This window comes from Zootermopsis nevadensis, unplaced genomic scaffold (genome assembly GCF_977971745.1).
Source record: "Zootermopsis nevadensis isolate Lab colony 2312 unplaced genomic scaffold, Znev_1.0 Znev_ptg000009l, whole genome shotgun sequence".
Classification (NCBI taxonomy): Eukaryota; Metazoa; Arthropoda; class Insecta; order Blattodea; family Termopsidae; genus Zootermopsis; species Zootermopsis nevadensis.
This window is the reverse complement of record NW_028259141.1, coordinates 2592584-2615957: the sequence shown is the minus strand read 5'-3', so window position 1 is coordinate 2615957 and position 23374 is coordinate 2592584. Positions and strand designations below refer to the sequence as shown.

Sequence of the window (23374 nt, the reverse complement as noted above, 5' to 3'; positions counted from 1 at the left end):
CAGGGTATAACTTAATAGGGGCACGGCCCGCCACCATCCCCCCCCCGATCATTGAGGCCATCAGCTGAAGTGATCTTCCCCCCATGCCGCAGAGGCCTTCAGCCGAAACGGCCCCTCCCTCTCTGGGTTCATACCCTAGAGACCCAACCAACCAAATTCTTTGGACAACTTGCCTGACGGGATAACCTCCCATCAGCCGCAACAGACCCCAGTTTGAATGGTCGAGGCTCCCGCCACGACGAGACCCCGTTAGCGTTAGCAAAATTTCCGTTCTTATATTAAGACCGTTTACCATTTCCAGCAATGCGCCTTGTGCGCAGGAATGGTTTCACCTGGGCAGGGACGATGCTTGCGCTTGCGCAGGCCTCCGCCCTCAGTTAGCTTTTTGGTTGGTTGGTTTGGTTTCGTTATTGCGGAAAGAGCTGAGCTGTGAATCGCTTGTAGAAGAAGTGCGTCGTAGACTAGACAATTTTGTGCTGGTAAAAACGTTTCAGAGTATCACAGGTACTTATCTTATATAAGAATTATTACATTACATTACATTTCATTATATTATAGAGACGTATTTACGTCAGATTCTCCGGAACCGTGGTTCCACTGTCAACTTTTTAAATTTCCTTCAGTGCATTCTGTTAGAGGTACGTTTATTCCAACGTAATTGTGATTTGGACATAACGTGGTAAGTTCAAGTAGGATTGGAGGTTTCCACGGCATTAAGTCTGAAGATTGCTGTCTTCTGGTATGTTGCACCGTGTAGTCTGGTAGAAGTTTACCGACGTTTCAGAGGATGATGGAGGCGAGGACCTCTCAAACGTCGGTAAACTTCTACCAGACTACACGGCGCAACATACCAGAAGACATAAATCTTCAATTTCCAACAAATGCACAAATCAAGAGTTATATTAAGCAACGGAATAGAATAAATTTGCATTCTACATATTCCTGTTAGGCCTAAGCGAAGGATGTGGAACATGTCACAGCACAAATACAATTCTCTGCTCTTGAGAAACTCATGGTCACTAATTTCCCACCATTTTTGGACGACTTAGATTCACTCAGAGCTAGAAGAACCCTTTCCTTCTACAATCCTATAAACTTCGCCATGCTTACCACACGAAGCACCCATTACACAGTAATGACCTAATAATCCCACTTATTCAAATTACTAAAAATTCGATTATGCAGTTTTCTTCGATTTCCTGTAACTAATGTAAGACCTTCCTTTAAAAGTTCTAATACAACATACACAAATAGACCTACTTAATACTCTCTAAATTTCCGTGTAGATTCTCTGCGTTTGTAACAAAATTTGAAAGGTCAGTTATTTTGGGAAAAGGGCAGATTATAATACGATTTAATGCAGTGAAACATAAGTTATTCTGAGCTCTTAAGAGGTCCATGTACATAGCAGACCGTGACCATGCAACAATATATTTTTACATTGTTTACATGTCAACAATACCGCATTTCTGTGGAAACGCTTTCAGTAAACAGTTGGAAATTGGTAAAGACGAACTACAGAATGGACGACATTGATATTGGTAATTATTATATTCCGTGTCGGAATTATTTTAATTTGTTTTGGTGCATTTTATTTAGACACGTGAATTCGAATTTTATTGAGTAATAATCAGAGCGTGATAAATGATATAACTACCAACCTCTATCAACACAACAAACAGATGACATGATGAAATGAAGGTTTTTTGAGTTTACGGTACATTCATTAAAAGAAGGAAATTTTTCGAGCAGACCAGAAACATATTCGAGGGCGACTACAATGTGACGTGAGCTTACACGATTAAACTGACGGTGTGATATGTTCTTTTGCAGTATAATAATAATATTAATACATTATTTCCTGTAGATAAAAAATACATTGATATAGGATATGTCAATCTATATTATACATTATCATGGATGCTGGATGTAGTTTGCTTTTGCATTTTTTTATTACTACATTATATTCCTTTTTATATATTTTATACTTGTCTCTATGTTCTTGAATATTACTTTGCATGTAAAGATCATATATTTTTTTTAATTTTGTTCTAGCTGTAATATCATCTTTATTTATCCGAGGAACATTTAAAGCACTTACAATATTTCTTCTAACTTTTGGACAGGCTATATTAAAATAATAGTTAAAAATACTAGAGAAAGAATTCCATTTTTTCTCTACATCATTATCCCAGAACACTTCAGTCCAAATTTCATTTTGTATTAAAGAGCAAAGGCCTAATACATTGGCTTCTGATACATTCCTGCCCTCTGTATAGCATCTAATTTGTTGTGGTCTAGACATATTAATAGTTATTCATTCAGCATAGTGATCTGAGAGTAGGCTGTTTATTACATCAGTGGAATCGCAGTGTGAAAGCATGTTAGTAATGATACTTTCAGTTATTGGAGTGGGTATATTTATTGTCGTAGTCAGATTAAAAGGATTTATAACATCTAGTAACTGTTTGTGGTCACACCCATTATCTTGAGTATTTATGTTAAAATTCACCTACTATTATATTATAACAATCTTTCTGTCCTGTTAACTGTACGAAAAATTCACGTAATACACCACTTGGTGATCGATATAATGCAATAATTTTCTTTCTTTCAACTGTTAGTTCTATACCAGCAACCTCAAATGTTTTTCTATATTTTTTCTGTGATCCATTTCACTGTTTTATATTGCAGTAAATTCTTAGAGCTATAAATAGCTATCCCACCGCCTTTATGTTCTCTTCTACAGAAGTGTGAGGCTACAGTGTGACCTTCTAATGTTCATTGAATTATTTCGTCATCTTTAGGACCGTGTTCAGAAATGGCCAGGATGTCTGGTGTGGAAGTTTGGAGGAATGCTGTAAGTAGCTCAGTTTTATTTCTGTGATACTGTGCATTTTGATGTATAATTTTAAATTGTTGCCTGGCTAGAGTTTTTTTATTTTGTAATGACTGGAGCCATTGTGGTCCAGTCTTTTTTATAAGCTTCCCTGATTTAAAAAACCCAAGGCTATCACTTCAGAGTTGATTTCTCTATAATTACCTATTATTTTACTTATTTCTTGAGTGACATACTCTTTACCTACTCTATTCAAATGCTGTCCACGATAAACTCTACTTATACGAGGTGCGATCAGAAAGTTTCAAGACTGTGTCAATAGAGGGCGAACCGGATGTAGTACGAGCTTCTGCCGCTAGGGGTGCGGCCTACATTCATAGTGAATCAGTGTGCCAGCCGGCATCATCGAATTAGCATTTGTTTCTTAGTTACGGGCGTTTTGGTAGTGCATTACACCGACCCTCCTGCGATTTCGGAATGGCGTGTGCATCAAATTTTGCCAAAGACTCGCCAAAACGGCTACGGAAACCTATGAAATGCTAAAGCAAACATTTGGGGAGTCCGCAATGGGTCGTGCACAAACTTTTGTGTGGCATTCACGTTTTAAAAATGGCCGAACCTCTGTCGATGATGACGAGTGTTCTGGACGACCATCTTCGAGCACAACGCCCGAAAATGTTACAAAGATTCGGCAGGCCATTCACGAAGATCAACGTCGTACCATCAACGACTTGTGCGACATTGTTGGGATAGGCTATGGGACCTGTCAGCTGATTCTAAAGGAAGAACTCCACATGCGATGCATCGCAGCCAAGTTTGTGCCAAGGCTCCTGTCTGAGGACCAGAAGCAGAATCGACTTCTCGTTTGTCAGGAGCTCAAAGATCTTGCAAGAACCGACCCCAACTTCCTTTCTAAGCTCCGTGTGACTTCTTCCTCTTCCCAAAGATGAAAATTCAGCTAAAGGGAAGGAGATTTGAGACGATAGAAGAGATTCAGGCAGAATCGCAGATGGTGCTTGACAGGCTGACAAAGAAAGATTTCCAGGGATGCTTCCAGGCTTGGCAGCGGCGCTGGGATCGTTGTGTTCACTCCCAGGGGAACTACTTCGAGGGTGATGGATGAATTTAATACCTGAGATAAGTGTACGGGTTTTTATACGCGCAGTCTTGAAACTTTCCGATCGCACCTCGTATTGCTTAAGTCCAGCACTTTTACATTTCTAAATCTTTTACATAGCTTGTTTATGTCCATATTTGCTTTCATAATTTCCTTATTGACTACTGATTCTTTTATTAAATCATGCCTAATTGGTATATTAAAAACAGAGTAGTCAATAATGAGATTACGCTGGTAAAGGAATCATTTATTATATACATCACATAAATGTGGCTCCTATCTACCATGTATAAGTAGATGTTTCTTCAAAGAATCCTTACGAATGAATGATTTTTTACAGGTGTCACAGAAATATGGCCGCTCCCCACTGTGGATGCGTAGATGTTGCTTCAGATTACTCTGATAAATGAATGATATGTTACATTCATCACAGGAAAATGGCCTTTCTCCACTGTGCGTACGCTGATGTGCCTTCAGATGACTCTGTTGATTGAATGATTTGTTACATACATCACAGGAATATGGCCTTTCTCCACTGTGTGTATGCTGATGTGTCTTCAAATTACACTTATGATTGAATGATTTGTTACATACATCACAGGAAAATGGCCTTTCACCACTGTGTGTACGCTGATGTTTCTTCAAATAACTCTGTTGATTGAATGATTTGTTACATACATCACAGGAAAATGGCATTTCTCCACTGTGTGTATGCAGATGTGCCTTCAGATTACTCTGCTGAGTGAATGATTTGTTACATACATCACAGGGAAATGGCCTTTCTCCACTGTGCGTACGCTGATGTATCTTCAGACTACACTTTTGATTGAATGACTTATTACACACATCACAGGAATACGGTCGCTCACCATCATGTAACAAGTTCTGTTCATTCGGAGGACCCTAGCAGACAAATTGAAAAAATATTAGGACAAATATTATTAGGAAGAAGAATGAGACTGAAAACAAGATATAAGAATGCTCAATAAATATTCCATTAGGAAAGTTATGTTCTTTCCAGACAGATTTATTTTCTCAGTGAGATAGCATTATATTTCCTATTTCATTTAGTTCCTAGCTACCTGTGACAAATAGGTTAATTCACTTGCCAAGACCGTAATTTTATACATAGCAAACAAACTTTTGACTGACAGCAAGCAGAAAAGCAAAAGAGTTACATATTCAAACCACATATTCACATTCCATAACACAATGTCCGAGTTCAAGTTTGCTTCACCCAACCAGACTCAATGTTAGAAAACCCGAATCAAATTTCTTAGCCTGATGGGGAGAGAAAAAAGAGAAAATAACCAATCTATTTTTTGGTATCTAAAGAATCAAAAAGCAGAGATACACTGATGTAGTCATAATGGTGACATATAATTCTACGCATTATAATGAATCTTCTGATAAAAATCTTTCAAACAATCTAGTTAACCATTAACTGGGTTCAATCTACGGTACAGATATGAGTGAAAGGAGAATCTAAAATAATTAAACCTCAAGTTCATTCACATTCAACTAAATCAACAACGATTTTCTATTACTACTTGCATCATCTACTTATTAACCTTTTGTAATCCTTGCATCTCTTTATCCTGAGAACAGAATCTCATAAACACTGAACAAGTCGGCTTGGCAAAGAAAAACAAATAAGGACAACTGTGCCAAGTGGAACCATTCTGACACATTCACAGCAATTTGGCCTCTGTGAATGATGCCAGTGCCATCAGAGGTGTTTGGGGCAAGAGACCTTAGCTTGAGAAGGGTGCCTGGCCTCTGTTTGAATGGCTGATGATGTCAATATGAAGAATGACAACTTAAGATTTGCTCAGTGTCGTTGCGTAGCTAGCTGGTGATTCTCCACCACTACGACAAAGTCACTTCCACAAGCAAAAGCACACGTAGGCATTAAGGTAAACTACCAAATGTTGTCAATATGACACTGAAAAAAAACTGAAGTGTCTCCTCAAATAGAAAAATTCCCCAACATAAAACATCTATAATATCCTATTAGCTGTTTGTTCTCAAGTTCTTACATATGGATAGAGGAATAGGTACAGTGAAGATAACAGGTACATTTCTGTAGCCTTCAGTTTCAAATGTGCTTAAAAATAAATCAGAGAAAAGTCTATATTATGCGGGCCCCTAGTAACTACGTCACAGAATGTCTTCTGGCTGTGGATTAAAGAGAAGACCTCATGATGTAGGCATAACTATTCCATTCTAAATAAATCCATGGAATTATTTGGGATTATCACTCAAGAATTATATGCAATCACACAACACTGATCAGACATTCTGCATCTTTCAGGTACTGGAGAAAAATCAGGAGTACAATGGAAGACATGTCAGCTATTTATAGCCTTCAGGAAATCCTATGATTCAGTTAGGAGGGAAGTATTATGCAAGTATAAGGTTCACTTCATCATCTACTGCCCCAATAATAAATTACATATCAGACCATAATATCCAGGAGCTTATGAATAATACAATATAATGTAATATTTTGTATTAATATAATATTGCTGTAGCACGCAACTTTTCTTTTAAAAAAGACAAAAATATCAAAATATATGTTTAACTCATTTTTGTATAATTTTTTTAAGTATCTATGAAGGTAGCTCTCTAAATAAATATAATAATGTAGGCAAAATAAAGAATGATTGGATTACGCAAGGATTGAAAATATCTTGCAAATGTAAGAGGAGTCGTATCCACAGCAGGAACTGTTAACACCCAAAAACAACAGCATTCTATATTAAGTACTGTAAAATCCTGAATGATGTTATAAATTAGGCTAAAAAGCAGTTTTACAGTAGACTAATAACAAAATCTGGTAATAAAATAAAAATGGAGAGAGGAAAGATACATTTATCTGAACTGTTAACTACTTCTTTGGAAGTATGTGAGGTTAGGTTATGTCATCATATGCACACTGGTCCCAGAAAAATCTGGCTTCAGGAAAGGTGCGTCCACTGAAGACGCAGCCTTCAAACTAACAGACAACCAAAAAAATGCTGGTCAGAGGAATTTACTGTGATTTAGCAAAAGCTTCTGACTGTGTAATCATTAAATTTTGTTAACTAAATTACATTTTCATGGCATTCAAGGAATAGTTGCAAAATGGCTCATATCCTATTTAAGAGAGAGAATACAAAAGGTTTGAGCAAAATCACACAAAAAACTATCAATTTTTTTAAAACCAGGAACACTTTTTAAACTTGAACACAACCTCCAATTATATTGTAGGGTTCCATACGAGTTTCTACAGTGACAAACCCTGAATACCTGTTTGCTCATCTTTTTCCAGAGAGGCAGTTTTATGGCCAAAAAATGGATATATAAACAGCTCCACATTTATGGAGCATGGGAAACATCATGATACTAACATGCACATGTGCCTTGTAATAATCAGAAGCACATGGCTGTACACCAACAAATAACAAAGATCTGTAAAACTTTAATCATTATTTCTGACATTGCAAATAAATAAATAATTATAATTTCCAGCCAGATTGTGGCAGTGCATCACACAGGTAAATTGCAGCAAATATGCCCTATAAATGACAGCTGAATCAATATCTTGTATTTTCCTGGTGCTGAAGTTTTTCATCATGCAAGCGTTGCTCAAATGACTTTCACATTTCTCATAAGAACATGTAGATATGAATTTCATAAACAGGTTTTGTAATGTATGGTTGAGTCAATGTACTGTGATATTATCAGCACTTCTGACAACTGAAGCATGTTTTATGATGTACACAGAAATTTACCTGAATGTGAGAAGCAACAGCAAGACAGAGAAAGCAATGCATTCAGTGTGGTTCAGAAAACCAGAACACAAGCAAATGCAAGATTATCAGAGACCGATAGCCTGTGTTGACATACATGGAGGACTTTCCATAGTGACTGTCTTTATCTATATATATATCAGTAAAACTACAAACAGTGTCATGGTCTGTTAAAGGTACAAAGTCAGTAATTGATTACATATTAGATAATAAAAAAACAGGAACATTAATTAAAGATGTTCCGATGATTGGAGGATATGACACGTTACTTGAGATTTGAGGTTCTCAAAGCACATAGTATGAAGATGGTCGTCTTCCACATAATCTGACAAAACTTTGCTGATGTTTGAGGTGCTTGCTGTCTCAGTCATCGGGGCAATGACTCAACACCCTGATGATGTTATATTATTCTAGTTTACAATATAACAGTGTGATTGTATGAATGACAGTTTTATGCTCACCAATATCACTATAAATGACTGATGTCTCACGTACTTGACAAAAATGCATATCCTTTATAAAAACAATAAATCTTAGCCTTTTTAATTATTTACTGTTTTTGCATTTCATCACAGGAATATTTAATTATAATGAATATTATTTGATGTCCACAAACAAAATAATATTTTTTGAGATGTTATTATACAAAGAAAACAACAGAATTTGTAGGGACAATTACATATAACCAACCAGATGGCTTACGGAACCCTAAGGTTCATCACCGAATTAACCAAAGCCCTCCACCAGTCCCTGTCCTGGGCCAACAAAATCCAGTCTCCTTCAACTCATATCTCCCATAGATCCCACTTGAGATCATTCTCCCATCTATGTCTAGGTCTCCCCAGCGGTCTCATCCCCCAGGATTCCCGAACAATACCCGGTGAACATACCCTGCCCCATCCATGTGTGCCACATGCCCCACCTATCTCACGCCCCTTGACTTAATCACTCGGATAATACTGGGGGAGGAGTTCAAATTTTTAAGCTCATTTTTATGCAATCTTCTCCATGCCCCATCGTCTTCTCTCCTAGGCCCAAATATCCTCCTCAACACCGAATTCTCAAACACCTGCAATCTATGCTCCTCCCTCAGAGTGAGAGACCATGTTTTGCACCCATACAAAACAAATACATATTAAAATCACCTGCCAGCGACACGGTAACAAGTTTAATTAAAAATCGCGTATATCGGAAGATTCAGGAGGATCTGAGGGACGTACATCTGTTCAGCATTCAGTAATAACCCTAATTATGAATCATGTGAAGGAAGAACTTTCAGATAGTAATCCAGAGATTTAGCTTATCTTTTCCTTTTAGTAATGAGTAACGCTCACTTAAACCTAAGTGTGTCGTTTACTGGAGAAGACCTCATTTGATTCAAACTGCGGCTAATCTAAAATTGTCAGTAAATCACAATGAATTACCCAAAGACAGCAATACTGGCAATTCATTTTACATTTGATGGTGTCTAACAATTGATGTAGCTTCCCCCCCTAAATACCTATCATACGAGGCGCGCCCACAGAGTAAGTTTCCCACTCGTCCCACAGCTAGCAAACCTTATATTGCGCGAAGCGACTGTGCGTACGTGATAGAGGAATGACGTAGCATGGCGCATGCACTAACGGTACTTCCCGCGTTCTCACAGTAGCATTGTTGCAGCTGTTGAAGATGGAGGTTCTTATTCCAGCTCCCGCCGACTGTGAAGTGCGGTCAGTGATAAAGTTTTTGAATGCACAGAGCATAGCGCCGATAGAAATTCATTGTCAGCTGTGCAGGGTCTATGGGCCTAACGTCATGAGCAAGCAGATGGTGCGTCGCTGGTGCAGACAATTTTCAACAGGTCGACAAAGTGTGCATGATGAGAAGCGCATTGGGAGGCCATCCATCATTACAGACGACCTTGTGGAGCTTGTGCGGGAACGCATTATGGATAATCGTCGCTTCACAATTACGGAACTCAGCAGTCATTTCCCGCAGATTTCCCGCTCCTTGTTGCATGAAATTGTCACGAAGCACCTGTTGTTCAGGAAATTGTGCGCCAGGTGGGTGTCGAAGCAACTGACACCAGAACACAAAACAAAGCGCATGGAGTCAGCATTGACATTTCTGCAGCAGTACCATGATGATGGCGACGAGTTTCTGGACCGGATCATCACAAGTGATGAAATGTGGATTGCACACATTACCCCAGAAACCAAGCAGCAGTCAATGCATTGGCGTCACAGTGGATCTCCCTGTAAGACGAAATTCAAGCAGACGTTGTCGGCGCGAAAAGTGATGTGCACGGTGTTCTGGGACAGACGGGGGATTCTCCACGTCGACTTCCTGACCAGAGGTGAGACGGTGAATGCTGAGCGTTACTGCGAAACTCTGCAGAAATTGCGACGGGACATTCAGAACAAGCTGCGCGGGATGCTTAGTGCCGGTATTGTCTTCCTGCACGATAACGCTAGGCCACACACGGCTCGACGGAAAGCAAGTCTCCTGCAGGAGTTCAGCTGGGAGGTGTTTTTAACTCATTCAACCTACAGCCCGGACCTCGCTCCCAGTGATTTCCATCTTTTCCTACACCTCAAGAAATTCCTGTCCGGTCAGCGTCAGCGTTTTGAGAATGACAGAGAGGCGGAGATGGTTGTCACACAGTGGTTCAAATCCCAGGCGGCAGACTTCTACGACACAGGTATTCAAAAGTTGGTCCCACGGTATGACAAATGTCTCAATTCCGGTGGCGAATATGTTGAAAAATAGCTGGACACTTGCTGTATCTGTTGCAATAAATATTTCCATGAAATTGTGTTTTGTTTCTGTAAACGGCCCCAGGGAAACTTACTTTGTGGACGAGCCTCGTATAAATCAAGTGTCTTTTACATTGATGCAGTCTCAATGTCAAGGCAATATAATACTTCAGAAAATTAACAATGTCCAACATAGTCATATAACAAATCAATTAATATTACAATTTTAGAGGGTTATCAATTATCCTTTTAAAGGTCCTTAATGGAAATGGCAGTTCTATGCCATTGTAGTGATAAACACTGCAACAAAGTTAAAGAAAGAAAGAAAGAAAGAAAGAAAGAAAGGGGAATAAAAGACACCACGAGAAAACCTTCAAACATTCACAGATCCACAAAAATGTACAGAGAATTCAATGGGAATTAATGCCATCAAAACAAGGCATACTCGAAAGTGTGGACAAATTATCAAAGGCTTGTGTGGCTACATCTGTCTAAAACATTTCTTGTATTTCTCAATATTTAATATCACATGTCTTAAAATAAAGCTAACACAAAACAGAAGCGATATTCCACAAACAGTATGCAACAAATACAATTCCCTTCAACTAGTTTGTAACAGACCCTTCAAGATCTATTCAGCAGAACGGAATTGCTTATGAGGACAGATAAATGGAGATGCAACGTACCTAACGATGCTCACACAACTCACCTCATGCTCTGCCTTTATTACTGGAAATGTTATCATGACAGGACCCTCCTCCACTTTCACACCTCCGTCATCCTCAACTTTGATATCGATGACTTGATTGTCATCATAAGAAGCCTCAAAACTCGTTTCACCATAAGAATCAGGTACAACTTTCTGTAAATTCATGGAGTCCTGTAAAATAACCATACTCATTATGAGTCTTGACTTTGCGCTCTCACTGCATGAAATGGAATAATTATCAATACAATTGTACTGAATCAAACTAATAGCAGCTGCGGAACATCTTTAATGGAGCCTGGCGATGGTGCATTTTATTTACTATTTCTCTTTTTCTCGACATGATCCATCATTTGATATTTTAAAACAAGATCACTACTATCTGGGAACTAGATTTGCTCTGGTCCCATACATGGAACTAATCCCAAAGAATTAATAAGACTCTTCTATGGGACAAATCAGAATAGGTATTTTCACCTTAAGACTAGAGCAGATTCAGCTCTCAAAATATAGCGGATCTATTTTAGAATACCAAACTATGGACAAAGTCTAAAAAAACACCAACATGCAATCATAGTAGCTGTTTCATTAAGATTTTCTTTCTTATAACTATCAAAACCATTACTATAAAAAGGATTTTTCTAATACAAATATCACTTCAATAGAATTGTCTCCATGTAATATGAATTCAAAGACATCCACATCAGTTTACTCGGCATGTTCATGCCAAAGCAGTGACAATGGCTCAACTGATAATCGCTTGATTATGTAATGAGACAGGAAAGCACATAATCAATTTTCACAACAAATTTTGTTACGGAGGTTTATTTGATAGTTACATGTACACATCACTAATAAAGTGCGCACAATAAAGAAATTACATTTTGTATGTTTTGGACAGAAATACTGAGCAGAGTATCACATTAACGCTCCTCCCTCCTGGCCAACTTTATATATGAAGTCAAGTTAACCTCTTAAATATTTGATTCAATCAAAGCTGTGCCAAAACGACAGAACAAAGGAGAATATTTGGGTCTATGGAAACAAAGTCAAAAACAAAGCAGAAAATGTTATGATACAATTTGCTTCTTCATTGAAAATCTCCATGGCTGCAAATTTATCACCTGATCAAAGTTTAATATTACATACTCAACGTTAGCTTCCCATATGGAAAGAGTTAATGATGCTTAACAGAAATGGCAACACTGTTCTAATATATCAGTACAATTTGTATCAAGACACAAAAGAAAGAAATGATAATCTTAAAACATTCATAGTTCCTGTGAATTGTATAAGAGATTCAATAGGAGGCAGTATTTTGAATACGAAGCCCACAAATTATACAAGATTTATGGGCCATATTTGACTAAAACATATCCCAGTTTGGTCAATGATTAATTTTACATGTTTTAAAACTGATGCAACAGAAGTTTAAAATGGTATTTCATAAACACTGAGCAACAAAACTCAGTCTTCTGGCACCATTTTGCAAAGGACGCTTCAAAATCCATTCACCAGAGTGGAATTGCTTCGTGTGGAGATGGACAAGAGAGACAAAATAGATAATCCTACAGATTTCTTAAAAGTTAATTGTAATGTACAACTCACCTTATGTTCAGACTTTATTAATGGATGTTTTGCTATAGGATCCTCCTCTTCTTGTGTATCTGCGAAATCCTCAATTTTTATATTCATCATCTGCGAAAGAAGACATTACACGTGTCTCATTCTATGAACCAGGTACAACTTTCAGTAACACGAAGTTATGCGAAACCTCCATACCTGATGCTGATCATGACCGCGTTTTGTCCACTTACAATTTCCATGCAAAATGTAATCATAACGCAATAAGACATGATTGCAAAATAAAGGGCTAGAGCAAGGATCGATAACCTTTCTTGGGTGATAGGTAACTTGGAGGAGCTGATAATTATAGCGAACATCATAAAAGAGCATCTATATATATCTGGACTGAAAGAATTAGATTAAAACTGTGGTAGTGCATGTGCTGTACGAACAGCCTCAAGAACAACTGAACAAATTAAACATGTAAAATGCAATGTTTCATTTCTTTACTGAACTAAGTCTGCTGAACAAACTAGTTCTCAGGCAGTCAAGAAATTAGCCGCATATACGGAACCCAGAGGCTTACAGAGTGAGTTCAAAGAGCGTGCCACTGGTTGCTATCCTTAGCCACAAGGATCCAGTCCTTGTGATTATATATTACTTCTTTAAGAACTATTTTAATATTATCCTCCCATCTATACCTTCATCCACCAAGGGGTCTTATCTATTCTAGTTTTCTAACTGAATTCTTGTATTCATTTCTAATGTTTACATTCCCCACACATCCTCCTTGATTTGATAACTATGATAATTAATATTTGATGTAGACAGATGATTAAGAAGCTCCACATTAACCGTCTTCTCCAGTCCCCATTATTTCCTTCAGTGTTCCAAATATTGTGCTCTGTACCCAACTGTCAAAAAGCATCAACGAATGTTCTTCCCTTAACCCTTCACGGCTGAAGTCGTCTAAATATCATTAAATAATGCAGTCAATACCTGCCTCAAAGGAAACACCACACACTGCAATTACAAGATCAATTAACTAACACATACTGGAAGCCATCTCTAGTAAGTATGACTGTACATCAAACATGTCGTCATTCTACAGAGCACAAAACGACAATTAACCGTTCAATCAAGTAACAAAAATATCCATCATAAAATTAAGAATGAAAGTAAGAAATTAAATTCCACTTGGCAAACCAAAAACCAAAAATACAAATATAAAATGAAACAAATTTAAGAACAGTAAACACAAAACATCAACATAAAAACAACATAATAGCACAAATAAACAAACAAAGGACATAAGGAGAAATGGAGCACATTTGTATACACATGCAAACAAACCTGGCATATAACAAAATTAAAAAAAAATGCTGATAAAAATAGCTTTCCAAACCACTCATATCTTTAAAAAAACACCAAATACCTAAATCACAAAAAAAATTGATGATGGAGGTGAAAATAAACTAAACTGCACACTAATTATATAGCACAAAGAGATCACACACTTCAAGAGAGGTTTAAAGAACATGTATGTTCAATATTGAACAATAGAGATCATCAGGCAATGCACATCATATCCCAAATATAGGAGAATCCTATGGCCCCAAGGAAGATTCTTGGAAATAATAAAAACAGTCAGCAAAGAAAGATGTTTAAACTATTAGAGAAACACCATATAGACTGCGCCCAAAACCAAACGCACTATACGAGCATTATTACCAACAGCACACATCCTCCCCCCTTACGAGCGGAGTTTGCAGAGTAATGCGACTACTCGCATTACTCACCATCTGAGGATTCCTGACGCTTTGGCACTTTCTCTTCCAAAGTTTACAGCCTTCACGTGCTATACATTTTTTGCAGCTTCTCACCAACTTCTCAAACACGTGCAGTAGCCCATTTCGACATCTTGCGTAGGGCAGCGGCGGTAGCTTGTTTAACTTCAGTGGCATGTTCAAGCACTGGAAATGCCCAAAAATCACATGGAGCAAGGTCTGAACTGTAATGTGGGTGTTCTACAGGTGGTCCAACAATGTCTTGTAGCGCCTCCATCGCCACATGCAGGGCTGTGGAGTCGGTATTGAAACTTCCGACTTTGGCTCCTTCATAAAAGCTCAATATGTATTAATAATGGAACACCTACTAAAATAGTAAATGGTACCACAAGAGATTTCATCACCACCACTTGGATCAAAAGGCTACTTTTTAGACTTATAACCTATATCTAAATACACGACTAATGGTTAATGCAGAAATCGGGTGATTTGTAGACAGTTTGCATTCTTAAGGCGCCAGAGCGAAAGTTACAAAGCATTCTTACCGACCCCACAGCCCTGGCCACATGTGCAATAAGTGGTCCTGCATTGTCTTGAAGCAGACACCACCTTTTCTTCAAGAACTCTGATCACTCCTTTCTGAATTGCATTCCCCAAATAAGTTTCAAGTATATCTCCATAGTAAACACCATTCACAGTTAGCTTCTGAGGTAGCCATTGCTGAAGAATAATGCCTTTTGAGTCAAAATATAATATCAGCATCACTTTTCCAGATGATGGTGCTTGGTCTCCCTCTTTGAACGGCATCAACCACCCATTTGTTTCCATTTTTAAAATATTTCAAAAACTGAAACATTGTAGCTTGGCTCATTGTTTCTGTTCCATACACATTCTCTAACACCTTTAACGTCTCTTCATCGCTTTTTCTGAGCTTCACACAAAATTTTATTGCACATCTCTGCCTTAAAACATGAAATGTCGTTCTGTTCCACCAATGCAAAACAGGATTTTCGTACCAGAGCTTTTACAGACACACACACCTTGGAAAATGATTATATCTGTATTAATAGCTAAACACACTTGAGGAAACAAAACAGCACAAGTGCCATCTTCATCAAGGCCACTAAAGATGAGCAGTGTTGCCAATCTCATTACTCTTCAAACTCCCCTTGTACATAAATCATATAGCATGACATTATACCATGATACACAGCGCAGTACACTCCTCCACAACAGACGACAGATGAAAGCCACAAGACCTACTGTAAGTGTTAATGCACCACATCAGTCTTAAATAGATTTAAATATATACACAAATATATGAAATGTTATTTATTACACATATTATTACAGACCTTAATTACTCCACAGACATCCAATATCACAGAAGATTGTATCAACAGAACACACAGCAAGAAGCAAGATACCAAAATGCAGTAAACATATCGACATAGGAGGAACTGCGCCAACCCAACACCATACGAGCGTCCAGCCTTAACACGAAAACACGACAAAGCCACAGAAGTTTGGAGTTCAGTGGACATTAACAGTAACAGAAATGTAATATTGTTGTATCCTGGGGGATTGGCCAGTCCCGCAGGAGTGCAATATTCCCGAGCGGCTAGGAACGATGGTCGGCGATAGTAGGTTCCAATACACAGCTTAAGGTTAATGCCTAGTCTGATGAGAAGACGTTCGAAGGTTGATGATTTATTTTGATAATTGCGATGAGTACAGTTCGTATGAAACACAATGTTGAATATATATAGATAGAAATAATTGAGTAGACCAGCAGTTTCCCCCTGACGAATAACGTGAAATGTCCAATGTGTCTTCAAAATTCACTGGTTATAAGCAAATCTCGATATCACCCTTGTGACGTCAGTGACGGCTTTTTACAAGCAAGCTGTAACGTGTCGTCCCAAGGCGTGGTTCTGGATCCAATTAGAGGACACGATAAACCCCTAGGACCGCGACCCCTTACCCCGTCAAAGTTTGGGCGTCCTGACCTCAGCAGGCCTTCTCTATCTGTGAATATAATTGGAACCCTTTCCAATAAACTTATCTGGAGCAGACACCATAATGGCTTCCTGTCGCCCCTGTCTACAACAGCTGGAAATGGAAAGTCTTGCTTTCTGTACAAGGTCAACAATATGATTACTACACTTTATTTAGTAACTTAATGATTCTACCTTATAATTAATTACATATGTGCTATATGTGGTTATTAGGATTCCCGTAATTAGATTATTCTACATAGGTATACAACAATATGAATATGGAATTGGAAATATATTTTTCACTTAGTAAGAAGAAACGCTCAGGCATTTGTATAAATGGACAGGAAAAAAAAAAGCTCATCTGAAAGGAAGGCTTACCTCAGTTTCATCTTTTTTTATTGAAGTTCCTGATTGTATATGAACCTCATCTGATACCACGCAAATGGAATCTTTTTCACTTTGAACATCAACATCATTTTTCATTTTGATTTTACCCATTTTCTGCTGTAAAATTAAAATTAAATTATAGAATTGTGGAAATCGAGGGAAAGAGTTGTACTCTGAATAATGCATATGAGCAATATTGTAGTAACATGACGGCATTCATGCATGCCTGTCATTACAGCTAAACATAAAAGAATATAAGTAATTTAAATTTAAAATTTTATATTTTAATCAAATTTCTGTAAAATGTCGAAATCAGGCAGATAATTAGTACATTACATAAAATATTTTAAACATTTTTAGTATGTGACTATTTAACATTCGTCATAAGGGAATTAGGGACTTAAATTCCCATATTACAGGACAGCAGGTTAATGGTTTAGTGCAATTTGAAAGTGATTTGTGTCACGTGGACAATAAAACAATATACTTTTCATATTTTACAGGAACAGTTTATAAGAGTGAAGATTTACATGAGTTCTCTAATCCTGGAATCTACTGACAGTTTTAATTAATTTTAGATTGAATGCGCACTTAACCAGATGAACCTCACTGTAGACATGCCTTCTGATGCACAGAGAATGGACATGGCTTACTTACAGTCAAAAGCACTCAGTTTCTGAGGACCTAAGAATCTGGTGATGATAGAATTATTCCAATTTGAAAATCCTTTGGAAATTAAGTATCATTTTCTTTATTTTAGCAACAGGTATGAAACAGAAAGGTAAAAGAACTTATCTCTTCAACCTACACTTACTGTTGCTCACACGAGGCAGTGCAGAAGAAGAAAAATTATGATGCTAGTAGCCATCCTGTTTGAAGTGTTTTCCAGCCTGATCACAGTATTTACTAGAAACCCAGTTTCATTACTACTGTTTGGGTCCCATTATTATTATGAATATTTTTCATTACTCCATTTCTTACTCAACAAGAGAATACTCGTATACACAGTGTAATGTTGCGAACATTACAAATAGACAGAATGCTTTCCTGATTTGTACATACAAGTAAATCTTGATAGAATGATACTTTTAATCAGGCCACACTATAAAGTATACAGCGCTTAAGTTTCATGACATGATGCCACTACTTGCACGCTTCTACAGTTGAGAACTGAAGAAAGTGGACAATAGAAACAGAAACAGTAGAAGTGAGTCTTCCGAGACGTTTCTGGGGATAACCTCAAAGACCAACTGACCAATACATTTGTTACATATTATTTAGATCTGTGTCTGTACAGGATTGAATGATTTGATGAATCGACCTTATTCAAAGAATGAATAATAATTCAGTCCGTACCTCAAAGACAAACACAACACTTCACCATTACAAAGGTCCAAATTGTAATGCCGTTTAAGGAAACAATGTGTTAATTACAAGTAACTATGTATTCTCAGATTCTTTGATTTATATAAAAAGGGCCTTAAGAGTTGTAAAAAATCTCTACAATGAGAATCATGCAAAACACAAATACTTAAAATACATCGTTACTGGTTATTAAAGGAGATGGTACTTACAGACACCACTCGATTTTAAAACATTAAGTGTGTGTATGAGCATCACTGATGCTAATCATTCTTGAAGATCTTGTAAAACGTAATGTAGTACAGCATTCAATTAATAATAAACAATATTCAAGTTGTCGTTCACAATCGCAACGTAACAAAAACTTCGTGTGGAACGCTAAAAATGGCTAATGGCAGGATTTCTGTAGAGTCACAAATCTAACCAATCGATAATCGAGAGCAGGAAACGAAGACGAGGAAGACTTCCGGCTAAAATGCTGCAAAACCAAAAAAGAGTTTTATTAATCCGATTCTCTTGATGCAAGCAATTCAAACAAATTTGTTGTCTATAATTTTAATTTAATAATGTTTATATTTTCTTCCTTTACGGTTTACGACTTTTTGTGACGTCGTGTCAATCCTATCTGCATTATTGCGTCACAGGGACGCCATTCTGATAGAGTACGTGATTTGAAGTAGATGTGTGTCACACCTTTTCACAAAATTAATCAGAATTTTTAAGAAAGACACTGGAAATAGTTTTCAGCGGATCATCGCAATAAGGATTATGTTTAATAAAGCCAGCAGAATGAGGACTTGTGTTCTTTGTGCCAGAAGTCGTTTTACGGAAAACAGAAGAGCTTAAGATGTGGGGACTGTGACATTCGTTTTCACTGTTCCTGTCTTAAAATTGGTGAAGCTGAGTCATCTTATAAGTGCTCAAATTGTACCAGTACAGGGAAATCTACAAGGACAGACGACACGCCTGTTACACAACGGTCCGTGTCGCTGTCTGACTCAACGAAGAAGATCATTTCTCCTGAGAGGCAGCCTGTACTACCTTGCCCAGATAATAATAGTATTGATACACTCAGTGTTCAACTTGAGACGGTCCGTCTTAACAGGCAAACCACCATTGATATGCTACAGATTCTTGTAGACATGGTGGGTAAACTGTCTGAGGAGGTCACTCTACTTAAAAGCGAAAATTTGGATATGAGAAGAAAGATTATGGACCTAAAGGGGCCATCAGATAGAACACCTGTTAGGTCATTGCCCTCAGCAGCAGAGTGCTACAGTGAAGTGGCTGTCGCCCGTTTGCCTGTTCAACATTCCGTGTCTGCTAGTGTTTCTGACATCAGCACCTTTCCTGTTAAGTCTACTGCCTGGAAGAATGCTGATGTTGCTGTTCCTACTATGAATTTGTGACAGTGGTTGGCAAAAAGAAGAAGGCATTGTCCGGGAAAGAAGCCCCCACCAATGTTACGCAGCCACTGCGTAGAAATAGGGTCCCTTTGATTGGGGTTAGAAGCGTTTCCACCCTCCCCATCATTGCCAAAAGACCCCGATCTAAATCACTTTTTGTTTCTCGTTTTTCTCCGGACGTCTCCGAAAAAGATGTTGAAAAATCTCTTCTGGAGCAACTTAAGTTAACTTCACTGGTTTGTACCAGGCTTAAGACCAAATTTAAGTCTTATGCCTCTTTTTGTGTTTCCATAAATGAGGAAGACTTTCCTTTAATTAATAATATCGGGGTGTGGCCCAACGGCTGTTTAATTACTCCATTTTTTGGAAGGCTCAGCTCCAACCAAATTTATTCCCCGGATGACCCTGTCCTTTCTGTAGCTAGTTCATGGGTTTTGCCTATGGATGCAGCGCCCTCTGATGCTGTGTGGAGGAGGCGCCTCTCCCTGTTTAGTCGACCATCTCTTATAGGGGTATCAGTAGAGCCATGCCTTGTGACGGTGATCTTGATATTTGTTATCAAAATGTGCGTGGCCTCAGGACTAAATCATCTGTAGTTTATGATAATGTGTGCTCTTCTGGATTTATAATTATTTGCCTAACCGAAACCTGGTTAAACAATTCATTTTCTACCCATAATGTTTTTCCTGAAACTTATACAGTTGATCGTGCGGACAGAGTCTATGGCTCCATTTTACGTGGCGGTGGCGCACTAATCGCTATCTCAGACTCTATTATGGGAGTGAAGCGTCGAGTCGATCTCGAATTTTGTGAAGAGTTTGTGTGGGTGGAGATCGCAATGTGTGATGGGCATAATTTACTTATTGGTAATCACTATTTCTCACCCAACACAAAGGTTGACAAGTTTAATAATTATTTTAGATTTTTGGTAAAATCCTTAGATACTTTTAATTATCGCATCTTGTTACTTGGAGACTTTAATGTCCCTGGTTTTGATTGGAATTGTGGTTTGTCATCCGCATATTCTCACTATTGTGCCAAGTTGAAAGGAGATATGATGTACTCTTCTATTTGTTTCCTTGGCTTAAATCAATACAATCACTCATATGACGGCATCAACTAACCTGACCTTGTTTTTACACTGCTAAATCATCAATCCCAGAGTTAAAGACTGTCTAGCAGCCCTCATGTACAGGGTTTAAAACCTTCTTCCAGAACGACACATAAAAGGTTAATCACCACACGACGACGTGTGGGGGATGGAGGTACAGTTTTATGCTCTGACCACATGGGAAGGAGCATAAGATACTAATTGATTCCACCGGAGGCTAAATGAACTTCAGGATCAGCCTGGATGTGATGAGAAAAGGAAAGAAGGATTCAAACCTTGGTCTTTAGAATAGTATGAAAGTCAGACTTTTGGCACAACTGTAAACTGATCTAGGAATTCTGTAAACATTGTTAAAGGATTTGGTTCTTATTTCATTTTTAAAAACTGTGTCTGTCAGTTTATACCACATCATAGGCTAGGTGTTTAAATTTTAGGCAAGATGAAATTGCGTGTCACTCCCATTGGCTCAGGCAATTCTGAAAGGTTAATCTGCAGCCATTTCAGAATATGGAATCATTGCTGCCACCCATAACTTTGAGATATTGCCACACTACACACTGATAAGCCACTATTTATCTTAACAAGCAAACTTAAAGGAATGTTTGGAATGGTGTATTCTTTGCTGTACACTGATGTTCTAATGTGATCCATGGCCACTGTTATGTGATGATTTCTCCCATCATTTTGTTGAACTACATGTTTAGAAATGAGAGGTCATTCTTGCACTCATGCTCCAACCAGGATGATGGAAACACGAGTGACCAGGCCTGGTTCCCAATGGGGCAAACCTAGAGCTGTTGCTTGGGAATATGCCCTAACAAAGCCAGTATGCTGGGGAAGGACCTGGGTGGTAAAGCCCCACTGTAGCGTTGGTGTCATACATCTATTCAAATTGTAGCTTCCTGGTTACAACACAAAATGCAATGACCTAAAACAAAGTGTTCTGTGTCACTAAAATCTTTCTGAATAAAGAAGTGGTCATATTCCTTCCCTACTCTAAACTTATAAATCTCCTGTTAATCCCCAATGAATATCTGGTTACCACGTGAAGTAAAGCTCACATTTTGAAGTTATTAGGTTCAAGCCATATTTGGAGATAGCTTTTATCATTTTATTTCCAGGAGTATTCAAATTTAAAATAGGTAACTACAACTTCCATGTATCTTTCTATGCAAACTGTAAAATTCAGGCTGCCACATCTTACTTGGCAATACATAAGCAATGCCTGCACCTGATGATTCATGAAACAGACCAATGACCATTTCTGATTTGATTCCAGGCAATCCATGCACTGCACAGACAAGACGCTTCACAATTTCCTGGGTTCTCTGTTGTTACTGACTTTCTGTTAGCGGTTGTAGGATTGTAAGTTTTAACATCTGGTTTTCAACATTTTAGCTTTGTTAACTTTGCTTCCAGGTGAACAGTAAAGTAATAAGTGCAAATGCAAACAGGTTCATCAGTCTCTCCCTCAATATATGTATATAACACACACACACACACAAGAGAGAGAGTGTGTGCATATATATATATATATATATATATGAGTATATATATGGGATAAGATAGGTTAAGTTGCTCCACATGTGACCATACAACCCAAGTAAGTAATTTGAGGCTGACTAAGAGGTTGACCCCGCATGGAAAACATTGAAATACATGGCTACTGCTTTGCCCCCCCTACCTCCACCTTCCACCATGGTATGTAGCAGGTCAACTGCACTTTAATAACCTATATTGGAAATCATAAACGGATGTTGTACAGAGAAATCAATAAAACTGCAATATCATAATTGCTATAAAATGACTCTGATTAATCAGAGTTCAATTTGTGAGGGAATGGATTAAAATAGAATAGAATAATCATAAGTGATGATCCATACGAAGAAAAGGGCATATACGTAAGAAACGTATCTATCAGTATCAAACAAACCTTAACAAATTATCTTTATCAAATATACAAGAAACTGCAGTATGAATTCAAAGTAGAACAGAAAAGAATTTATTTACATTCCATAGATCCTACAAAGGCATAAGCCAAGGATGTAGAACAGTTCTAGTACAAATATAAATATATAGTTATAACAGCTATTTACAGTTTTTTGAAACCACAGTATTACAGCAAAATAATAAAGATCAGAAACCATCATCATTGTTGCTTACATGCATTTATAACAGTTAAGACTTTTTGAGCAATGTAAATTCTTCTACTGAGTAGGAGTGAGATAGGAGATACTCTTTTAACTTTGGTTTAAACAATTACTGGGTAGTGGAAGAATATTAAAACTTCTTAAACAATTCCCTACAAGAGGCTCTCCTTTTACTGCCTGCCATTATTCTAATTATCCTCTTTTCAAAGTAAAATACTTTTTTGCTGTTCATTGAATTTCCCCAGAAAGTGATTCCGTATGCCAGGATGGAATCGTAGCAAGCAAAATAAACTAATTTTAAAGTTTCTGTTTTCATGAGTGCTGCAATTGTCCTCGTAGCAAAACATGCCGAGTTTAGTTTACGGATAATGTATTGAGTCTAATTTGTTGTCAATTTGCAGGCCAATAAAT

At 37.8% G+C, this 23374-nt stretch overlaps 1 protein-coding gene and 1 long non-coding RNA gene across 5 annotated transcripts; one reads left to right on the top strand and one right to left on the bottom strand.

The window, feature by feature from the left end:
- The first annotated feature begins 424 nt into the window (after window positions 1–424).
- LOC147874320 (uncharacterized) lies at window positions 425–8299 on the top strand. Of its 3 annotated transcripts, XR_015534287.1 has the most exons (6): window positions 1447–1541; window positions 2808–2860; window positions 4297–4581; window positions 5565–5872; window positions 6271–7495; window positions 7725–8299. It is a non-coding gene; the product is annotated as an uncharacterized LOC147874320 (long non-coding RNA). The 3 variants fall into 3 exon arrangements; XR_015534288.1 differs by lacking the exon at window positions 1447–1541 and adding an exon at window positions 425–504 and having other exon boundaries at window positions 6271–8299; XR_015534286.1 differs by having other exon boundaries at window positions 6271–8299.
- Window positions 4178–18774, bottom strand: LOC110835685 (uncharacterized). Of its 2 annotated transcripts, XM_087345520.1 has the most exons (6): window positions 18509–18774; window positions 16926–17051; window positions 14560–14733; window positions 12803–12892; window positions 11198–11368; window positions 4178–4859 (listed from the first exon to the last, which is right to left on the bottom strand). In XM_087345520.1, the coding sequence occupies exons 2-6, from the start codon at window positions 17043–17045 to the stop codon at window positions 4233–4235; spliced, it is 1182 nt and encodes a 393-aa protein (XP_087201646.1). In that variant the 5' UTR covers window positions 17046–17051; window positions 18509–18774; the 3' UTR covers window positions 4178–4232. The 2 variants fall into 2 exon arrangements, with proteins under 2 accessions (XP_087201646.1, XP_087201647.1); XM_087345521.1 differs by lacking the exon at window positions 14560–14733 and having other exon boundaries at window positions 18509–18769.
- Window positions 18775–23374: the final 4600 nt, after the last annotated feature.

Bases quoted from the DNA above. Each gene is read 5' to 3' on its own strand.
- LOC110835685 (XM_087345520.1), bottom strand. From the start codon at position 17,045: ATGGGTAAAATCAAAATGAAAAATGATGTTGATGTTCAAAGTGAAAAA. The intron at 14,734-16,925 runs GTAAGCCTTCCT...GGGCATTTCCAG, and splicing joins TAAAAAAAGATGAAACTGAG to TGCTTGAACATGCCACTGAA. The intron at 4,860-11,197 runs GTGAGTTGTGTG...TTTGTCTGCTAG, and splicing joins TAATAAAGGCAGAGCATGAG to GGTCCTCCGAATGAACAGAA.